The sequence below is a fragment of the Malaclemys terrapin genome, chromosome 9 (genome assembly GCF_027887155.1).
Source record: "Malaclemys terrapin pileata isolate rMalTer1 chromosome 9, rMalTer1.hap1, whole genome shotgun sequence".
Taxonomy (NCBI): domain Eukaryota; kingdom Metazoa; phylum Chordata; order Testudines; family Emydidae; genus Malaclemys; species Malaclemys terrapin.
This window is the reverse complement of record NC_071513.1, coordinates 81,126,618-81,148,022: the sequence shown is the minus strand read 5'-3', so window position 1 is coordinate 81,148,022 and position 21,405 is coordinate 81,126,618. Positions and strand designations below refer to the sequence as shown.

At 42.6% G+C, this 21,405-nt stretch overlaps 2 protein-coding genes across 2 annotated transcripts in view; both read left to right on the top strand.

Moving 5' to 3' along the window:
• Positions 1-2,866, top strand: part of DHX36 (DEAH-box helicase 36) — a 32,256-nt gene extending 29,390 nt beyond the window's left edge. The window contains exons 24-25 of the mRNA XM_054039585.1: positions 1,045-1,197; positions 1,904-2,866. Of these exons, the coding sequence (XP_053895560.1) occupies positions 1,045-1,197; positions 1,904-2,089 (339 nt within the window). The 3' untranslated portion in view covers positions 2,090-2,866. The remainder of the gene's footprint in view (positions 1-1,044; positions 1,198-1,903) is intronic.
• A 13,627-nt stretch (positions 2,867-16,493) lies between these two features.
• Positions 16,494-18,776, top strand: LOC128843480 (disintegrin and metalloproteinase domain-containing protein 21-like). Its single transcript, XM_054040346.1, has one exon. The coding sequence runs from the start codon at positions 16,494-16,496 to the stop codon at positions 18,732-18,734; it is 2,241 nt and encodes a 746-aa protein (XP_053896321.1). The 3' UTR covers positions 18,735-18,776.
• Positions 18,777-21,405: the final 2,629 nt, after the last annotated feature.

Below are 21,405 nucleotides of genomic sequence, written 5' to 3'. Positions count from 1 at the left end.
GTACTTGCACAAGTAAACCCCCTGAATCTTCAGGAAGCTTGGTAGCTAACGTGAATCCATAGGTGGCGGTTGGCTTGACTGCTGGAAACCTCATACTGCTGACCATCTCTGCTCTTAGTACTTTCCTCTGTGCCCATCTGTCTCCTCTCAATGCCTCCAAAACTCAGCTCCCGAGATGCCTTTTCCTGCTGGTGTGACAAATCACCTCCTGCTCTTTAGCTTCCCTCCAATTTCTAACTTTCCAACCCCTACTACACCTTTCCCACAACTCCTTCTGCACTCCTTCATGTTCCCTTTACTCTGCCCATATTTCTGTTTTTGACAGCCCCCTTGGCTCTCTTTCCCCACATTAGAATTTTTGCCTCTGATGCCATCCCATTCTTCTGGAACAGTCTTAAACTTAATATTTGTCAATCTCTCTCCGTTTGCTTCTTGAGGATTGAGAGAAATTTCGAAGGGCCTGCCTTTGCCAATGTAGAATTCTGCCTGTAATATGCCAACTTTTATTTTATTTTTTTTTTGTACTCTTCTGAACTTACATGCCTGCAGATTGTCAGTTCCCTGGGGTAGAGACCTGGGTTCAGCACTTTGCATCTGTAATGTAGTGCATTGTGTACTGATACCTTTGGATAAGTCTAATGGTAAAACAGCTGCTTCTAATAAGATTGTTCTTTCACTTGATACCATTAAGTGCATCTGGAAAGGAAAGTTTTTTTGCTCTAATTGGGACTCCCGTGCAACTACCTTAACTAAGAGGATAAGTAATTTGTTTGACTTCAACAAAACTTTGTGCTAAGGGAAATTTGTTAGCATTCATGAACACGTTCATTCTTCACATTAATCAAAAAATATGATTATATAATAACAGTGTTTGAACTACTCATTCACTACAGGATTGAAATTAAGTTGATTTATTGATTCTGAAATAACTTTAAACAAATCATTTTAGGTAATGTTTTTTATTTTTATTAAGCATCTAGTAATGTCATTTTGGATGTATTAATATGCTTTTTAGTGTTATTGAATACTTTTGACTTGTTACAGATTTACCTGTATGATTGTACAGAGGTCTCTCCATACTGTCTTTTGTTCTTTGGAGGAGATATTTCCATCCAGAAGGATAAAGATCAGGATACCATTGCAGTGGATGAATGGATTGTCTTTGAGTCTCCAGCAAGGATAGGAAATCTAGTTAAGGTGAATTGTTTTTACTCAGTATTTCAGTCCTAATGTTGGAGATTACTTGTAACTATAGAAAAAGAAAAATCACAATTTATTAAGTTGATTGAATTCTTAACCTTGAAAATAGTGGGAATTAATGGAAATATTTGCCTTTTACTGGCCAGTAGAACAAGATACTCAGAGATGCACATATATTTATACTACTTTAAAGAGGACATAGCTCAGAAACATCACCTTGTAGTCAATTATGAAGAACAAACCTGCCAATTACTTACAATTGTTCTATGCAGTTTTGTTGTAGCCATGTGGGTCCCAGGATATTAGAGGGAGAGAAGGTGGGTAAGGTAATATTTTTCATTGGACCAGCTTCTGTTGATGAAAGAGAGACAAGCTTTTGAGCTTACACAGAGCTCTTCTTTAGGTCAATTCTTCCCGAAGAAGAACCTGAACATATCGACAGAAGTTGATCCAATAAAAGATATTATCTCACTCACCTTGTCTCTTTGCTTACTTTAAAAGCAGCTTTTGATCTTTTAAGTGACAGTGTTGAAATTAGTTGGATATTATGGCTGTCATGAGGGGTATGATGGCTATTTATAGCAGGATGAAAGATACTTGTACACCTAGGGTCCACATGATTTTTAATAACTTGCATAGTAGTGTTAAACTATAATTTTCTAGCTTGTGTCTATTTTTATTCCAACAAATTTTCTTATTACAGGATTTAAGAGGAGAATTGGATGATCTTCTACAAGAAAAAATTGAAAACCCACACCCTGTGGACTGGAATGACACTAAATCCAGGGACACTGCAGTGCTGACAGCCATTATAGACCTAATCACAACACAAGAGAATGAAAGTCCCAGAAACTATGCCTCTCGATTTCAGAATGAACGTTACAGTTGACACTATTATGTTGGTGTTTGAGAAGATGACACTTTCACTTGTTTCCTTTTATTTTATAGCTTTTTGTCTAACTAGATAAAAGACTTTTTAGGGCAACTCAGTAATTCCACTCATACTGAAGAGCAGTTAATTTCAGTAGTTTATAATGGCTGTAGGTGCATGGCATCCAATGTTGAATGTAGCTTTTTAAATATGACAGTGCAATGCTGTCGGTGTCCATTAGTGTATGTGGTTTATTTTGTCCTGTCTATACTTGGCTTCTTTATAACTGTAACTCTTTCAAGGAAAAGGTGTGTAAAATTCAAAATATTGTGTTATATTGTACTAATTCGTCAGATGTTCCTGCTGTCCATGGAAAATATCACATTAAGGTTTTTTGGGGGAAAGTAATCAGGTCTAGTTGAAAGGGGTTCAAACCAAGCAGCATCTTTCTTTCAAAACTTTCAACTGAAAGTAACTATTTCATATTTAAATATAAACTACCTCCAATTTCTAGACAAAGCAGCTGTTAAAGTGTACAGTGGTAAGAATCAAAATAATCTTCAGAACACTTTTCTCCCTCCTTCATCCCAATTATTCCATCACTCTTGCTTTTCCCTTTGTACCCAGTGATCAGTATTGACTGAAATGTCAGAATAAGGCAGTGACTTATGGTAGATAAAAATCATGGCAGGAATAAACTGTGCCAGATTAGTTACGTTCTAAATTTTCCTTTAGAAAATGGAGTAAATGTAAGGCATACATAATGTTGCATTAAATGCTTTTTTGCTAAAGCTACACTTGTTATATTACTAGTTCTGTTTCATGTTTGAATGCAATATGCTATTTGGAATTCCTTTTGTGAATCCTCCCTTAAGTGATGACACACTTGCCTTCTTTAGGATTTAGCGCGTCCTCACATGTTGGGTTAGGGAATTCCCAGCCTTACCTTGAAGAAAATTGACCTAAAACAGTGTATCAGTCTTTAGTCTCAGTTCATTTTTAAAAAATGCAAATCCTACACAACATATCCTTACCTAGTGGGATGTAAGGATTTGCATTAACTCTAACATGACAGATAAACATGTCTAGCTTTTTGTATTGTTGCCATCATGAAACAAATCTAACTTATTGGAAACTGTACTCTTTCCACTTACACTATATACAAAAATTGCTCATATTAAACTTTGGGTGCCCTGACATCCATATAAAAATATGCATTACAACAACTAGCTCGCCATAGTAGATACACAAGGAAGACTTTAAAAAGGCGGGAAGAGGGGGCAAGAGTGTCCGCACTCACTACTCAATCTCACAAATCACCCCTCTGGAGTACTCCCTGAAGGTTGATAAACTGGGCCTACAGACCAGTGGAAGGAGGGAACTGCAGAGAATGCCCTGCCAGCTTCCCTCCTCTCATATCACTGGTGCTCAACCTCAAGTGCCTCTCCCTGCAGGCTTGTGCTGATGATTAAAATTTCAAGGAGAGATGAGGGAGTTTGACGTTCTGTACTTACTGATCCATTAGAAAAATGCAACACTAGGAAAATAAGTTACAGATCCAGATAAAACAAGTATATATGTTCCCAGCCCACGTATCCACTAAATCCTACTTTTAAGAGTATCAAGAGCTGCTCTGCTTTGGGAAACACATGGAATACATGGTGGATTCTTCTGGCCACTGGTTTTATTTCATCCCACATGCACAGTGGCATTTGGTTTCCAGGTCAGTGGTCCTTACATTTAGAAAAAAATTCTTTAGCTCCTGGCCAGCTGGAAACTTATTTGAAAGCTAGTGCATTCATTGCGAGATTCAAAGAACAGCATGGTATTCTTCGGATTGTATTCCTGGACTATAAATAGAGGAAGAGCGTCAGTCTCCAGCCCCATGAACTGTACAATGTGTAAATTCAGTGTTTATGAACAAAATGCACAAAACCTATTTTCCCCGCATTTACTACTTTCTCTGTATTCTACTCAAGTTGCATCCAATGTCACTTGCTGAATGTCACATTCTGCAAGTACTCCTAGGCTGGTCCACTAGTATTGCTAAGAATGTAAGATGAAACTGTTTCAAAACTCAAGTCTGAGTTTTGCTTTTTGTTTAAAAAAAACAAACAAAATCCCTACTTTGAAGGTTTGCTTGTAGCACTATTCTTATATCTGAATGACTGTTTTCCCATGCATTTGATTTACGTTAAAATTGCCTTTTCATTTACTTGGTCAGATGTACATTTTAATGTATGGTACAGTGAATCAGCTATTCACTGAGAGAGTACACACTAATATATACCACAAACACTTTAAAATCCTGAAGTTGCTTGATGAATTTCTGAATCTAACTCTTTCCCACATTGTTTGGGGGCATGAACAAATCTCAGCCATCCCTACCTACCCTGAGTTGTGTTTTGCTAGGACTAGCTGGAAAACACAAATTCTGTTTCACAAAAAAATTCAAGGTTTGTTGGAAACGTTGTTTTCTTTCTCTTGGAACAAAAATGAGAACTTTAAAAAAAAAAAAATTGTGAAAATCACAAGAGACCCCAGTAACTAGGGCACTCGCCTAAGCTGTGAGAGACATAGGCAGAACATGGATTTGAACCTAACTCAGAGGAGGGATATGAAGCTGGGTGTTTCACATCTCACATGAGTATCCTACCCACTCAGCTATGGGCTATTCTGCAGCCTCTCTCTCTGGTTTTCACCAGAATTTCCACCCTAGACCTGAGAATTTTCTCTGATGTGAGTTCTTCCAAAACTGACACTTTTCCACAAAATTTCTGTTTTGACTAATCAGTGTTTTTTGACTTTTTTTTGGTCAAAATTTCCAACCAGTGCTACACTTTGCATGTCCTCTATGTTGTTAAGTCTCATATGGTTTCCCTTGAAGTACTGTTCAGTGGAGGGATTCTTTCAACTGGACCCATTCACATGTTCCACCAGCTGCCCAATGCTATGGCAGACCTCTGGTTTTATTCTTAACACATGCTAGATATTTCTGTCTTTTCTAGATAACTTTGGAGATCAGTTATTGAACTTTCTGGTGAATCTCAGCATTTGTTATAAATTCATTCCTTTTCATATTTACTATCTTCTTCAAGGAATTAAACATCTGTCCATGCCTTTGGTGTATTTCCAGTTTTCACATCCATATGTTAAAGTAGAAATAAAATTTGAGTTGATTTGTACTTTTGTCTTTAAATTGGAGATTTTTGATGACCTAATCTTGTGAATTCAGCTGCCATCTAGCCAAGTTGTGACATTCTTTTCTTCTGGATATCCCCATGGACTTGCATGTTACTGCCAAGGTGTACGAATTGCTTTCCTTTGCCTTCTAACTTACTGTTTGAGTTGACAGTTACTGAAATTCTCATTAATTTTCTTTTTCATAATTTCATATTTCGCAATACTGGAGAGTGTTTTGGTATTTGCTTGTATGTTGGTTGACCTGTCACTTAGAGCTATGTTGTCACCAAAATCCAAATCTCCTAGTCTACTGTTAAGTTATGTGATGCCTATGTTGTATCTGTCTATTCTATTTCTGATAATAAAGTCAATGGTAATACCAAACAGGACAGTGCATCCTTGATTGACACCAGTGTGTATGTTAAACCATGTGCTTAAGTCTGCATTTGCTTTAACTGCAAGCTGCATCTGGATTTTTTAAAAAAGCCTTAATGATGAGTCTTTTTATTGGCATACCATAACACTTCAAGATGTTGCAAAGTGAATCACAATGGAGGCTGTAAAATGTTTTCTTAAACTGTACGATGAATGGGTTTTGCCACTCGATGTGCTCTTCAGTGATTATTCTTAAAATGAAAATCTGGTCAGCCCATGACCTTCCAGGTCAAAATCTAGCTTGCTCTTCCCTCAGCTATCCCTCAACTGCTTTCTTTATCCTATTTAAGATGATGCGGAAGACTTTGCCGATCACTAAAAATGAATGTAATACCTCACCAGTTATTGCAGTTACTTAAGTCACCTTTCTTTGGTATTCTGACTTTAAAGCTATTTTTCAATTGTTCTGGAAGCTTTTTCCAGTTGTATACTGTGAAAAGTTCAATGATTTTTATCCGTAGTCTCATCACAAGCTTTCACTTCCTTGGTGATTTGGTCTTCACCTGCAGCTGTTGTCCCAGGTTTTAACTTTTATTGCATCTTCCATTTGTTTGTGATGTGAGATGTTACAGTGTCTGGTTCTAGGTGTTAACATTCTTTCAGTCAACAGTTTCTTACAGTGTTCTGTTTAGCACCTCTGAAAAGTGCACTGCCCATCATTCTTTGTTCTTTTTCTGTTCAGGTCTTTCCTTGTTTATCCCTAACCAGGTCCTCCAGCTGGTAGAAACTTATTGGTTGATAAACTGTTCTTCTGCCACCTCATTCAGCAACTGCTTCAGCTTCTTTGGCAATATTAGCCACATACTTCCTTTTATCTCTTCTCAGACTTCTTTGCCCTTTGTTTTTATACAGCTTTTGCTGCTGATTTTGTGAGGAGATGATAAAAGAGCTAATGGAAGGGCTAGAACTTTTTAAAATTGAAACAAGACTCCTTTTGTCTGTTTAGGTTGTTCACCCGGAGAGCAGGGACAGGGCTGAAACTATGCTGTAAGAACTTGCACCAGGTATGAAAAATCATCCAGTCATACGTAGAAACTACTCATTTGAAACCCCAAATATGTAGGTAGATCAGGAAATGTCTAGGAAGATGTGATTAGGTTTATCTTTTATTTCTGTAAGGCTTGTGGACTCCTCTGTGCTAACCCCCAAATGCTTTTGTTTTTCTTGTAACCATTAACCTCAAGAAAACCATTCTTAATGTTAATTTATTATATTTGCTGTTTTAAAATCTAGCAATAGCCTAAATTCCAGAGACCGGCAAAGTGCTTGGAAGTGGAACTAAAGCGCTTAGAGCTGTAAAAGGCTAAGCTGCATCAATCAGGTAGCCCTAACAGTCCTTCTCCAAGTACAGCTCCCCATTCCAAGAAATTCCCCACATACAAGGTAGGCGATGATAGAGGCCTTCTTAGAAAATTTTGAAAGGCCCTGCCTTGGGTACAACATCCCTACAAACCAGGATATGGTGGAGCTGAGGCCACAACTCAGTGGACCCTTAGCAGAGGTGGCAGCTGAAATGCCTAAAAAACACATGAACCAGAACACATTTTTTAAACAAAAAAACAGAATTGGGCATGCTCAAGTATTAGCCCCATCCTATCAGCAGTTCAGAGCCCTAAGGTGGAAACCAGATGTGGCATTTTCCAGACATGCCTACCACACTGTAAAAAATTGGGATGCCTGGATATCTGGAGCAAATGTTAAGTGGCTGAAAGATCTGTCTCTCCTAATACAAATGGAGCAGTTCTTAGAGGGTGTTCCTGAGGAAATAGAAAGGTACTTCCTAGATAGGAAGCCCAAAACTGTAATCAAAGTGGGGAAGATTAGAGCCAAATGGGTGGAGGTGGCGGAGAAGAAAGCCAGTAGCAGTTGGTGTGGATACCAGAAGGGGCAACCTGAGATGACACCCCACCATTAGAGTCAACCCAAGGCCCCATCTCGCAAGGAGGAGCCCTCCACACAGCCAGGGAAACCCCAGATGCCCTCTCATCTCCCCACCCCACTCTCCAACCACCCACCTTGCCCCAGCCCACAGTCAGCTGGCCGATGCTTCAAATGTAAGGAGTTGGGGCATGTGAAGGCGAACTGCCCCAAGACCACCAGCAGACTGCAACTCATCACCCCAGAGTCCCACCAAGAGCCTTCTGGCCCAGATGCCTTGCAAATACCCTGAGAGTGAAGGGAATCTGAGTGTGGGCGGGAGGAAGATTACTGTGTGGAGAGACACTGGAGCACAGGTGTCAGCTATCCACCAATCCCTGGTGGACCCCAAATTCACTGACCCAGAGGCCCAAGTGACAATGGAACCTTTTAACTTGCCTACAGCCAAGTTGCCTGTCCAGTACAAGGGCTGGTCAGGAATATGGACTTTTGCAGTCTACGACGATTATCCTATTCCCATGCTGCTGGAAGAAGACTTAGCCAACCATGTGAGGCTAACAAAAAGGGTGGGGATGGTCACCTGCAGCCAGGCTAAACAGGCCTCCACACCTAATTCCATTCCTGAGCCTCCTACAGGGACCCAGCCAGAGGTGGTGGAACCAAACCCCAGACCAAAGTCTATGGCAGCAGTTGTAGATCAAGTTCCTGGGATCCAGCCAGAACCAGCCCAAGGATTGGAACTGGCAGAGCAGTCAGCACCAGAGCCCGTGCTTGCAACCCCACCAGAGTCAGCGGAGCCATCACCAAAGGGCACCACAGAGCCTGCACCTGCAACAGCAGCTAAACCGGCGCGAGAAGCTCAACTGGAGCCTGAAATACAACCTAGTGCACCAGCGGAAAGTGGTTCGTAATCGATGGAGACAACCCCATCACCTGCATCGGATCAAGCCCAAGTCCACAACCCAGTGAGGAACTAATGTCTGCAGCATCAAGTGAGCAGTTCCAGGCAGAGCAGGAAGTGGATGAAAGCATCAAGGGAGCTTGGATGGTGGCATGGAGCAACCCACCGCCTCTCAACTCTTCCAATATGTCCAAGTTTGTTGTAGAAGGAGGACTCTTATACAAGGAAACCCTTTCTGGTGGGCACAACGAGGACTGGCATCCTCAGAGACAGTTGGTAGTTCCAACTAAGTATAGGGAAAAGCTCTTGAGCTTAGCCCATGATCACCCTAGTGGCTATGCTGGGGTAAACAGGACCAAAGACCATTTGGGGAAGTCATTTCACTGGGAAGGAATGGGCAAGGACGTTTCTACCTATGTCTGGTTTTGTGAGGTGTGCCAGAGAGTGGGAAAGCTCCAAAACCAGGTCAAAGCCCCTCTCCAGCCACTCTTCATAATTGAGGTTCCATTTCAGCATGTAGCTGTGGATATTCTGGGTCCTTTCCCTAAAAAGACACCCACAGGAAAGCAGTACATACTGACCTTCATGGATTTTGCCACCCGATGGCCTGAAACAGTAGCCGGAAACAATAGCTCTAAGCAACACCAGGGCTAAAAGCGTGAGTCAGGCATTGGCAGACATTTTTGCCAGGGTAGGTTGGCCCGCCGACATCCTTACGGATTCGGGAACTAACTTTCTGGCAGGGACCATGAAACATCTTTGGGAAGCTCATGGGGTGAACCACTTGGTTGCCACCCCTTACCACCATCAAACAAATGGCCTAGTGGAGAAGTTTAATGGGACTTTGGGGGCCATGACACGTAAATTAATGAATGAGGACTCCATTGATTGGAACCTAGTGTTGCAGCAGTTGCTCTTTGCCTACAGGGCTGTACCACGTCCTAGTTTGGGGTTTTCACCCTTTGAACTTGTTTATGGCCACAAAGTTAATTCTCTAAAGCCCATTTATTCCCAAAAAATCAAGGTTCTCCAGTTTACAGCCCAGGAGAGAGATGACGCTGAGTGGCCTGAAGGAGTCTACTATGAAGGAAAAAGCAACAGTGGTGTAGAAGAGGTGAGCCTTTCCATAACTCTTGGGCATAAGCAGTGACAGCAAATCCAGGAGCTATGCACCAGCTTCGCGCCAATGTTTTCAGCCACCCCAGGATGGACACCCTACCAGATGGCTCCTCAAGCCAAAACCGCAATAGAAAGGGAGATCAAGGACATGTTACAGATGGGTGTAATCCGCCCCTCTGAGAGGGCATGGGCCTTTTCAGTGGTTCTGGTTCCTAAACCCAATGGGGAAATCCGCTTTTGCATGGACTACCGTAAGCTAAATGCTGTAACTCACCCAGAAAACTATCCAATGCCATGCACAGATGAGCTATTGGAGAAACTGAGACGTGCCCAGTTCATCTCCACCTTAGACTTAACTAAGGGGTACTGGCAAATGCTGCTAGGTGACCCAGCCAAGGAAAGGTCAGCCTTCATCACATAAAGCTGTATGAATTTAATGTGCTCCCTTTCAGACTGTGAAATGTACCCGCCACCTTCCAGAGACTGGTAGACAACCTTCTGGCTGGATTTGGGGAATTTGCAGTTGCCTACCTTGATGATGTGGCTATATTCTCAGATTCATGGGCAGAACACCTGAAAAACCTCCAAGCTGTCTTCCAGTGCATAAGGGAGGCAGGATTAACCGTTAAGGCCAAAAAATATCAAATAGGCCTAAACAGGGTAACGTATCTTGGATACCAGGTGGGTCAAGAAACTATCAACCCCCTACAGGCTAAAAAGTAAATGCTATCCAAAATTGGCCTGTCCTTAAGTCAAAAAAGCAAGTCCAATTCTTGGGCTTGGCCAGGTATTACCGACAATTTGTACCACACTACAGCCAAATTGCCACCCCACTGACAGACCTAACCAGGAAAAAAACAGCCAAATGCAGTTCAGGGGTCTGAGAAGTGTCAAAAAGCCTTTAACCAGCTTAAGGCAGCCCTTACGTCTGACCCTGTACTAAGGGCCCCAGACTTCGACCAACCGTTCGTCGTAACCACAGATGCGTCCGAGCATGGTGTACAAGCAATTTTAATGCAGGAAGGACCAAATCAACAATTCCATGCTGTCGTGTTTCTCAGCAAAAAATTTTCTGAGAGGGAAAGCCACTGGGTCAGTCTCAGAAAAAGAATGTTACGCCATTGTGTATGATCTGGAGAAGCTACGCCCATACATTTGGGGACGGCATTTCCACCTGCAAACTGACCATGCTGCACTGAAGTGGACTTCTTTGGTGGACTTCTTCAAGACTTTGATTTTGAAATACAACACATTTCAAGACTTTGGTTTTGAAATACAACTCTAACAAAGTGGTTGATGCACTCTTCTGGGAAGGTTTCCAAGAATCAGCCGGGTAAAAATGTCCCTGTATTCTAAGTCATTGTAGTCATTGAAATGTGAAAAATACTGTTTAGTTCTTCATGTAATTAGTAGTAAAATTAGAGGTGCATGTATCTTATTAACTCTGTTTCCTAAATCTCCAGGAAGAAATCAGCACCATCTGTGATTTGGGGGGGCGTGTGATAAATGAAAGGGGTGGGGAGAGCTCCCTTTTATGGACACCCAGCCAGTTAGTTAGCTATAAAATCCCTTTTAGTAGCTGTTCTCTACTTGCTTTACCTGTAAAGGGTTAAAAAGTCCATAGGTAAAAGGAAGGGAGTGAGCACCTGACCAAAAGAGACAACGGAAGGACTAGAACTTTTTTAAAATGGAAACAAGACTCCTTTTATCTGTTTGGGTTGTTCACCCGGAGAGCAGGGACAGGGCTGAAACTATGCTGTAAGAACTTGCGCCAGGTATGAAAAATCATCCAGTCATACGTAGAAACTACTTATTTGAAACCCCAAATATGTAAGTAGATCAGGAAATGTCTAGGAAGACGTGATTAGGTTTATCTCTTTTATTTCTGTAAGGCTTGTGGACTCCTCTGTGCTAACCCCCAAATGCTTTTGTTTTGCTTGTAACCATTAACCTCAAGAAAACCATTCTTGATGCTTAATTTATTATATTTGCTCTCTTAAAATCTAGCAATAGCCTAAATTCCAGATGTATTTTTTCTTTTTGTTTTTAATAAAATTTACCTCTTTTGTGTGTCCTAAGAGGTTTGTGTACATGTTGTTGAATTAGCTGGTGGTAACAGCTGATTTCCTTTGTTTTTCTTTCTCAGCCCTTCCCTGGGAGGGGGAGGAGGGTGAAAGGGCTTGAGGGTACTCCATAGGAAGGAATTCCCAAGTGTGCCTTCCTGAGTCCCCAAAAGGTGTTTTTTTGCACTTGGGTGGTGGCAGCATCGACCCATCCAAAGTCAGAGAAAAGCTGTAACCTTGAGAGTTTAATACCAGCCTGGAGTGGCCAGTATTAATTTTTTAGAATCCTTGCAGGCCCCCACCTTCTGCACTCAAAGTGCCAGAATGGGGAATCAGCCTTGACACCAGTCTTTAACTTTTCTTATTTTGGGAACCAAGGCCAGTCTTGCCCATTCCTTTTTCTCTGTTATCCCCAACCTTGGCACTGAAGTTCCCCAATACTAAGCAGATGTCATGATTGAGAATATTGCCAGAGTTCATAGGCAAATGCAGAATGGATCTCAACGTTGTTTTCATCATTGGTGTGTAACATTGTAGAATTGTGATTTTCATACATTGTGTTTGAAACCTAGCTTGGAGCAGTTGGCTCTGAGTCTATAAGCAATTTGTCTGGTTTGGAAGTCATTTAGTGCTAGACTCTTTGAGTGGTAGTCATCTTGCCTCCCCAAATATATTATGGCTTTATTTTAATTTTTGAATTGCTTTTTCTCAGGTCTTGGCCATTGACATTCACTTGCTCATAGGATTTTAAGATTATATATGTCTTATTTCTTTCTTCAGCTGCACGTCTTTTCTTGTGATAGCCATTGTTCTAATATTCCAGAAACCTACTTCCATAGATTTTTACCTTTACTAATGAACTTCTTAATCTGGGCTTCCTGATGACTTTCACTAAGGCTTGTCATTCCTGCGGAGCCAGACTTCATTATTTTGGCATGCTGTTTGATGAATGGCTACCTTGTTGAGTTTCATTAACTTAAACATATTTATTACTATGTATTAGCTCACACATGGTAACACCACACCTTAAAATCTAAAGGCCACACTACAGACCTACTGAGTAAAAAGGTGCAATTTTCACCATCACTTATCAGAGTAGTTCCACTTTAAAGCATTTGAAACATTTTCAGAATATCTCTGTAGCTAAGCTGCGCTAAGTCTGTTTTTATTTGCTAGATTCATGGTTTCATTCAGTAGGAGGCTCATTATATGAGTACAATGTAAGAACATGGAAAATAACCTAAACAAAAAGTACTGTATAAGAGTGAGCCATTATAATTGTTATAAACTGCTAGACTCTAACTGCTAGACTACACAATTCATGGTCCTGAATCAGTTTAAAAATTGTTTTTGATGGTATTTTTTAAAAATACCTCAGTGACTAATCCCATGCTTCTGAAGATAGCAGACACTAGTGATGGAGGAAGGCGATGCAGACTTTTCCTTCCTGCAATGCCTTTCAGGGTTCTTTACCATTGAGCTCAACCTACAATTCTTCCTATGTGTTATCTAACTCCATTTTATCCTTGCTACTTCTGTGTGTGACGTTGCACTCCATATGATTTTACGAAAATATGCTGATGAGTGTAAATATAATGTAACTGGAATATGCTTCATGCAAATGGTCTCTTGTAAGTTTTCATTACAAAGCTTATAATCTACTGAATGTGGTCATCCTATTTGTATAAATGTATCATTCTTGTATCACCTGGTACTGGAATCCATCTTAAACCTGGTGCTTTTCCATTTAGACGGAGGGGTGGGGACCCAGAGAGACAAAAGATTCCTGCCTTGTGCCAAAACTATATAAGGGGGTGGAACAGAACAAAGGAAGTTCCAGTCATGAGAAATTTCCCTACTTACCACCTGAGCTGGAGCTAACAGGAACCGTACCAGGGGAAGGGATTGGGCCCAGACTAGGAAGGAGTCTAGTCTGTGAAAGAAGCTTATTGGAACATCTCTGAGAGTAAGATTTTATCTGTAAGCAGTTTTTTATGTATTAGGCTTATGTATGTTTTGTTTTATTTTGCTTGGTAACTTACTTTGGTCTGTCTGTTATTACTTGGAACCACTTAAATCCTACTTGTTATACTTAATAAAATCACTTTTTTTTATTAATTAACCCTGAGTGAGTAATACCGGATAGAGCAAACAGCTGAGCACTTCTCTCTATCAGTGTTATAGAAGACGGACAATTTATGAGTTTACCCTGTATAAGCTTAATACAGAGTAAAACGGATTCATTTGGGGTTTGGATCCCATTAGGAGCTGGGCGTCTGGGTACTAAAGACAAAAGCACTTGCTAAGCCATTTTCAGTTAAGTCGGCAGCTTTGGGGATATGGTTCAGACCTGTGTCTGTGTTTGCAGCAGGCTAGCGTGTCTGGCTCAACAAGGCAGGATTCTGAAGTCTCAAGTTGCCAGGGAAAACGGGCTCAGACGTAGTCTTAGCACATCAGGTGACAGTCCCAAGGGGTCTCTGTGACTGAACCCATCACACTGTTTTGTTGTTGTTGTTGTTTTTTACTTGCTCCCATTCTCAGCAATGTGTTTTCCTTGACGATGCCCTATGTTCTTGGAACAGACTCATTTCCTATCTGCCAACATTCCTCCTTCAAATCCTTCCTTAAAACACTTTTTTCACTGTGCCCAGCTCAACTGTGTCCCGCTCAATGGAGCCGTCCACCACGGGAACCGAGACAAGCATTGCAGGAAGTGCGGCTACTCCAACGAGACCCTGGCACACGTCCTATGCAGCTGCAAACCCCACTCCAGAGCCTGGCAGCTGCGCCACAATGCCATCCAGAACCGCCTGGTGAAAGCCATCGCGCCACACCTGGGGGAGATCTCCGTGAACTGCACCATCCCCGGTACTGACAGCTACGACCTGACATGGTCGTCACCGACGAGGCCCAGAAAAAGATCATCCTCGTTGACGTCACTGTCTCCTTTGGGAACAGGACCCCAGCATTTCGCGAAGCCCGAGCTCATAAGATGGAAAAGTACGCCCCCTGGCTGACACCCTGAGAGCGAAGGGCTACGAGGTGCAGATGGACGCCCTAACTGTCAGAGCCCTGGGCGTCTGGGACCCCTGCAACGAGCATGTGCTGCGGACCTGCGGGCTCAGTCGACGCTACGCACGGCTCATGAGGCGCCTCATGGTCTCAGACGCCATCCGATGGTCCAGGGACATCTACATCGAGCATATCACCGGACACCGACAGTACCAGGAGGCGTGAGCCAGAGTGACTTCGTTCTCCCACTACGAGAAAGGGACCAAGTGACCTTCTCCGTTGTATCGTATGAACTGGAACCATAAACTCCCTGAACATTAAATCTCACCAAATGAGGGTCAATCCATCCTCCTCATCATATCCACTCATTATACTCCACACCTGAATATAGCCACTCTATGACGTTCATACCCTCATATCTCAATGCCTGTACTTTGACCCATCAACCTTTTATCCCCAAGTGGGGATATTGCAGATTATGTATTCCTTATGCCACTTTATCTTAAACCAAACTTTGCACCCTCGATAATCTGTACGTTATTCCCTGATAACCAGAAATTTCTATGCTCAAATTCTGTTAACTTTTTTTAACATCTTCTTAATAAAATTTTTAAATCTTTGTGGTCATCCCTGGTCCTGTTTTGATCCATGTTCCCTGTACTCTGAGTTTGATATTCACCTTCACAGAGTTTACAGTCTCAGGTTTTTAGGTGTTTTTCAAAGTGCTATGGACCCCTAAATCACTTGGTCAGTAACCCACATCCTATGCAAGGTGAACGTATGACAGATTTTTCTGTGAACATGAAAGCGATAAATTTATCCATGAGTGTGAGTGAAAAACCATAAGTAATCTATGTGCAACATATAGTAACTTGCAATAGCACTGTACATATCAGCCAATGTGAGTGCAAACAAAACTCCAGTGATTGTGAAAACGTCTTGTGTGATGTGATGGACGAGACATGCTCACCTCTAGTGTGTATGTCAAACCTCCACATTACAATACTACCACCCCTGTAGTACTGTCTATGATTTGTAAGCTTAAATACTCTGGCTTTGCACAAAAGACTCCTAGAGGCTATAACAGTGAGAGAGCGTTAGTTCTAGGAAACAAGGTGTATGTTGCAGTTGACAATCTCACACTGACTGTACCATGAAACAGGGATACTCATCTTCAGCTGCATGAAGGCGGGTCTGTCAGCACAATGGGAGGCAGTTCAGGACCTTCCATCTCCAGGAGCTGGGCTTTAGGGGCTCAATCCGCTGCGAGACCGGCGCGAGAGAGAGGCTGGAAGAGGGTCAGTAAAAAAAAAAAATCCGAACAGCCCTAAGGCAGCTCCAGAGGGCGCGAGCTGCGTTGTTTTACCGCCTTCGCCCTGGCCGTTCTGAATGCCCCGCACGCGGCGCACCTAAACCCCAGCTGGCCTGAGCGCCCGCGGGAGCCCAACTGGCTCCCGCCACGGGGCGAGGAAACGGGCGTTACGCTGCGTGCCCCGCACACACACTCCCGCGGCAGCCCAGGGGAAAGGCGCTGGGGCGGGCGGGATTAACAACGGGCGCTCGGTGACCGTTACGGCCCCTTCCCCTTCCCGCAGCCAGGACGGGGCAGCTCTGGCCTGAGCGGGGCGCGGGCTGGCTGCGGTGGGAGGCCGAGAGCCCCCCGCTCCCCGCGGCGCCTGGAGCCGGCTGGAGGGGCGGGGGTAGCGGTGCCCTACGCCCCGGTGCTGGGAACCAGCAGCCGCCGCCCGCGCTCGCAGGAGCTTCGGGAGGAAGCGGTTGAAGGAGCCGCCCTCGCTTCTTTCCCGCCTCTTTCCCCGCGTGGGGCCGGGTCATGGCGGCAGCAGGGCCGCTGTGGGCGGGCTTTTCCATGCCGCTGCTGCTGGGGTCCCTCCTGCCCAGCGCGGGCCGTGGTGGGACCACAGGGCTTCCCCGCTACCAGGTGACGGTGCCTCGGCGGCTGGCGCCTCCTGCGGGCCGGGAGGCCGAAGGGCAGGTGTCCTACCAGCTGCAGGTGGGTGGGAGGCTTCTGGTTGCTCACCTGCAGCAGAAGGGCCTGTTCCTGGCCGGCCACCTCCCTGTGTTTACCTACGAGCGGGGTGAGCTGGTGACCAGCCAGCCCTTCATCCCAAGCCACTGCTACTATGAGGGCTACGTGGAGGGTGCCCCAGAGTCACTGGTGGTGCTCAGCACCTGCTCTGGGGGGCTGCGGGGACTGCTGCGCCTCGAGGGGACGAGCTACGGGATCGAGCCCATCAAGGCCTCCCCCACCTGCCAGCACCTCCTCTATCGGCTGGGAGAAGTGGGGGGCACGCCTGCCTCATGTGGGGTGACCACTGAGGAGCTGCAACACCAAGGAACCAAGATCCAGGACGCGGGGCCCACTGTGGCAGCCAGACATCACGGATGGACACATGCCACATATATTGAGTTCTGTGTGGTGGTGGAGAAAGAGCAGTTCATCCTTTATAGAAGGAATGAAAGCCTCCTGACTAACCAGGTCCTCGAAGTGATCAATATGGTGGACTCCTTTTATCGTGCTCTGGGGGCTCATGTCATCCTGGTTGGACTAGAGATCTGGACAGAAAACAACCTCATCACATTACCCGATACTATAGGCAATGCTCTTACTGAATTTAACCGTTGGAGGAATGATGTGCTCTATCGTCGCCTGCAGCATGATGCTGGACAGCTATTTATGGCTAAAATATACAGAGGGCGTGCTGGGAGGGCATATGTAGGAGGCATCTGCCTTGTGACCGATGCAGCATCCATTGTCACGTGGCGTTTTGCTTCTGTGCCATTTTTTTCAGTCACTGTTGCACATGAGTTGGGTCATAATCTTGGCATGTATCATGACCATGATAAATGTCATTGTAACAGAACTGTTGGCTGCATCATGGCTGCTGTGCATGTAACTACCGATCAATTCAGTGACTGCAGTCGTGAAGTATATTTTAATCTCCTCCGTGATGGCGCTGGATTCTGCCTATATAACATCCCAGCGCCCAGCAGAATATTTAGGAGGAAGCACTGTGGTAACAAGGTTGTGGAAGGGGAAGAGGAATGTGATTGTGGCTCAGAACTGGAATGCAAAAAAGACTTGTGTTGTCAGTCCACATGCAAACTGAAACCAGGTATGGTTTGTGCTTTTGGAAAGTGCTGTAAAAAGTGTCAAATTCTTGCTGAAGGAAAACTATGCAGACCAGCTGTTGATGAGTGTGACCTTCCTGAGTATTGCAATGGGACTTCAAAGTGGTGCCATGATGATGTGTATGTACAAGATGGAACTCCATGCAGTGACAGGGGCTACTGTTATCGGGGAAGCTGCCATAACCACAATAAACAATGTGCAGATATCTTTGGAATAGGGGCACAAAAAGCCCCTCTAAGTTGCTTCAGTAACCTGAACACGCGAGGTGACCGGTTTGGCAATTGTGGTGGTGGTGAAACTGGAGCAAATTACAAAAAATGTAAAATCAGTGATGTCTTGTGTGGAAGGATTCAGTGTAAAAATGTAAAAAAAATACCTCCTTTGAAGGAACATAGTACTGTTGTACAAACGCCCATGGGTCATATCTGGTGTTGGGGTACAGACCATCATGCTGGGACTGATGTAATTGATACTGGGGCAGTGAAAGATGGCACGATTTGTGGTAATGGAAAAATTTGCCTTAGTAGGACATGTACAAGTGTGTTGCATTTGAATTTAGATTGTGACGCTAAGAAAAAATGCAACAGTAGGGGAGTATGCACCAATACTAAAAATTGCCACTGTAACTATGGGTGGGCCCCTCCAGACTGTAAATTCCGAGGATATGGAGGAAGCATTGACAGTGGACCTGTTCCAGTGTCTAAGCCTATGGTAAGTATGTGGAGCAGCAGTTTGGGTAATGTTATCTGGATAATAATTGGCATCAGTTTTGTTCCTGTCATTGTTGCAGTACTTAGAAAAACTGTATGGATGAAAGCGTTTAGAAGGCTAAATGTCACACAGAGAAAACAAACTGCTGCTGCTTCTGCTGCTGATAGGCAGAGCCACTATAAGAATGGCAGCATTAGTTCAAAAAAGTAAGACACAACATTTTTTCTAGAAGGGCAACAGATGTTTTGCAGGTCAAAGGATCAGAGTTTGTTACCAAAGCAGTCATTGAAAGAATCTGCATCTGAGTCTATGCTGAGGTAGTGATGGATTGGCATTGCCTGATCCCAAATATAATGTAACAATGTACTATGGTTAAATAATCAAAAATGTAGCATTTTGGGTGTGAGAGAGTGTCTCTCTTTTTTTAAAAAACATGTAAATAAAAATTGGTTTTTATTTTTTTTTAAATAGGAAAGTAATGGAAAACATTTTGCATTCCTCAGAAAGAGATCTTGTGAGTGATGATATTTCCCCAAATGCCCAGCCATTTGGTCACTGTATAAGTTGATGCTGTAGTAATATTCTACAATGTAGTGTTTTATAGAGCTACAGTGAAGACATATTAGAGCTGCACACAGAAAATGGGCAGTTTCTCTTCCGGCCAGCTTCCTAGTTGTCTTGTGCACCTAGTGGAGTTTGGGTCATCCTTCATCTCGGAGATGCTGATGTAATTTGGGGGTCTCTGAGATTTTGTAGAGCCATAGATTCCATTGTAAATCATTAATTCTCTTTGGAAAGTTGTAGAATGTACTGGTGCCTAAAAGAGAAAACAGGATTCCTTTAAGAAGGGGGAATAGAGCTGTTGAAAACCAACTAATGAAGAAAGAAGAGCACCCCTATGAAAATACCTCCGTGCCAATTATCAGCAATCAAGCTTGCCTTCTTTCACCCTGATCGCACTCTATGACGTGCCCCAAAACTAGCAGCATACCCTTCCTCTACTCTGGTGACTTGTAACTTCCAGTTGTTGTGAATAATTTAAAATTACAATATTTTCAATAAATAGTTTAAATAAGCTTTTTCTTGTACTCACATTGGTGCATAGACATTTAAAATCTGGTTTTAATATGACAAATTACTCAAAAAATTGTATCTGCATTAGGGCTGTCGATTAATCGCAGTTAACTCACGTGATTAACTCAAAAAAATAAACTGTGATGAAAAAAAATTAATCACGCTGTTAAACAATAGAATTCCAATTGAAAATTATTAAATATTTTTGCATGTTTTTCTACATTTTCAAATATATTGATTTCTATTAGCACAGAATACAAAGTATACAGTGCTCACTTTATATTATTTTTGATAAACAAAAGAAAGAGTATTTTTCCATTCACCTCATACAAGTACTGTAGTGCAATCTCTATCGTAAAAGTGTAACTGACAAATGTAGATTTTTTCTGTTACATAATTGCACTCAAAAACAAAACAATGTAAAACTTTAGAGCCTACAAGTCCACTCAGTCCTACTTCTTGTTCAACCAATCGCTAAGACAAACAAGTTTGTTTACATTTAAGGGAGCTACTGTTGTCTGCTTCTTATTTACAATGTCACCTGAAAGTGAGAAAGTGCATGGCACTTTTGTAGCTGACTTTGCAAGGTATTTACATGCCAGATATGCTAAACAGTCGTATGCCCCTTCCTGCTTCAACCACCATTCTGGAGGATATGCTTCCATGCTGATGATGCTCATTAAAAAAATAATGCATTAATTAAGTTCGTGACTGAACTCCTTGGGGGAGAATTTTATGTCGCCTGTTCTGTTTTACCCGCATTCTGCCATATACTTCATGTTATAGCAGTCTCGGATGATGACCCAGCACATGTTCGTTTTAAGAACACTTTCACAGCAGATTTGACAAAACGCAAAGAAGGTATCAAGTGAGATTTCTAAACATAGCTACAGCACTTGACTCAAGGTTTAAGAATCTGAAGTGCCTTCCAAAATCTGAGAGGGATGCGGTGCGGAGCGTGCTTTCAGAAATCTTAAAAGAGCAACAGTCCGACGCGGAAACTACAGAATCCGAACCAGCAAAAAAGAAAATCAACTTTCTGCTGATGGCATCTGACTCTCTTGATGAAAATGAACATGTGTCGGTCCGCTCTGCTTTGGATCGTTATCGAGCAGAACCCATCAGCATGGACATACATCCTCTGGAGTGGCGATTGAACCATGAAGAGGCATATGAATCTTTAGTGCATCTGGCATGTAAATATCTTGCAATGCTGGTTACAACAGTGCCATGCAAACGCCTGTTCTCACTTTCAGGTGACATTGTAAACAAAAAGCGGGCAGCATTACCTCCTGCAAATGTAACCAAACTTGTTTGTCTGAGCGATTGGCTGAAGAAGAAGTAGGACTGAGTGGACCTGTAGACGCTAAAGTTTTACATTGTTTTATTTTTGAATGCAGTTATTTTTTTGCACATAAGTCTACATTTGTAAGTTCAACTTTCATGATAAAGAGATTGCACTACAGTACTTGTATTAGGTGAATTAAAATATACTATTTCTTTTGTTTTTTTAAAGTGCAAATATTTGTAATAAAAATAAATATAAAGTGAATACTGTACACTTGGTATTCTGTGTTGTAATTGAAAGCAATATATTTGAAAATGTAGAAAACCAAAATATTTAAATAAATGGTATACTATTATTGTTTAACAGTGAGATTAATCATGATTAATTTTTTTAATTGCACAATCGTGATTAATATGTTTATATTTGCATGGCCGCCCACAGCTCCCACTGAAATTATGAAAGATAACTTGTTTACCTACGTTTTACTCAAAAATGCCTTCTACCTCTTATTCTATAGAA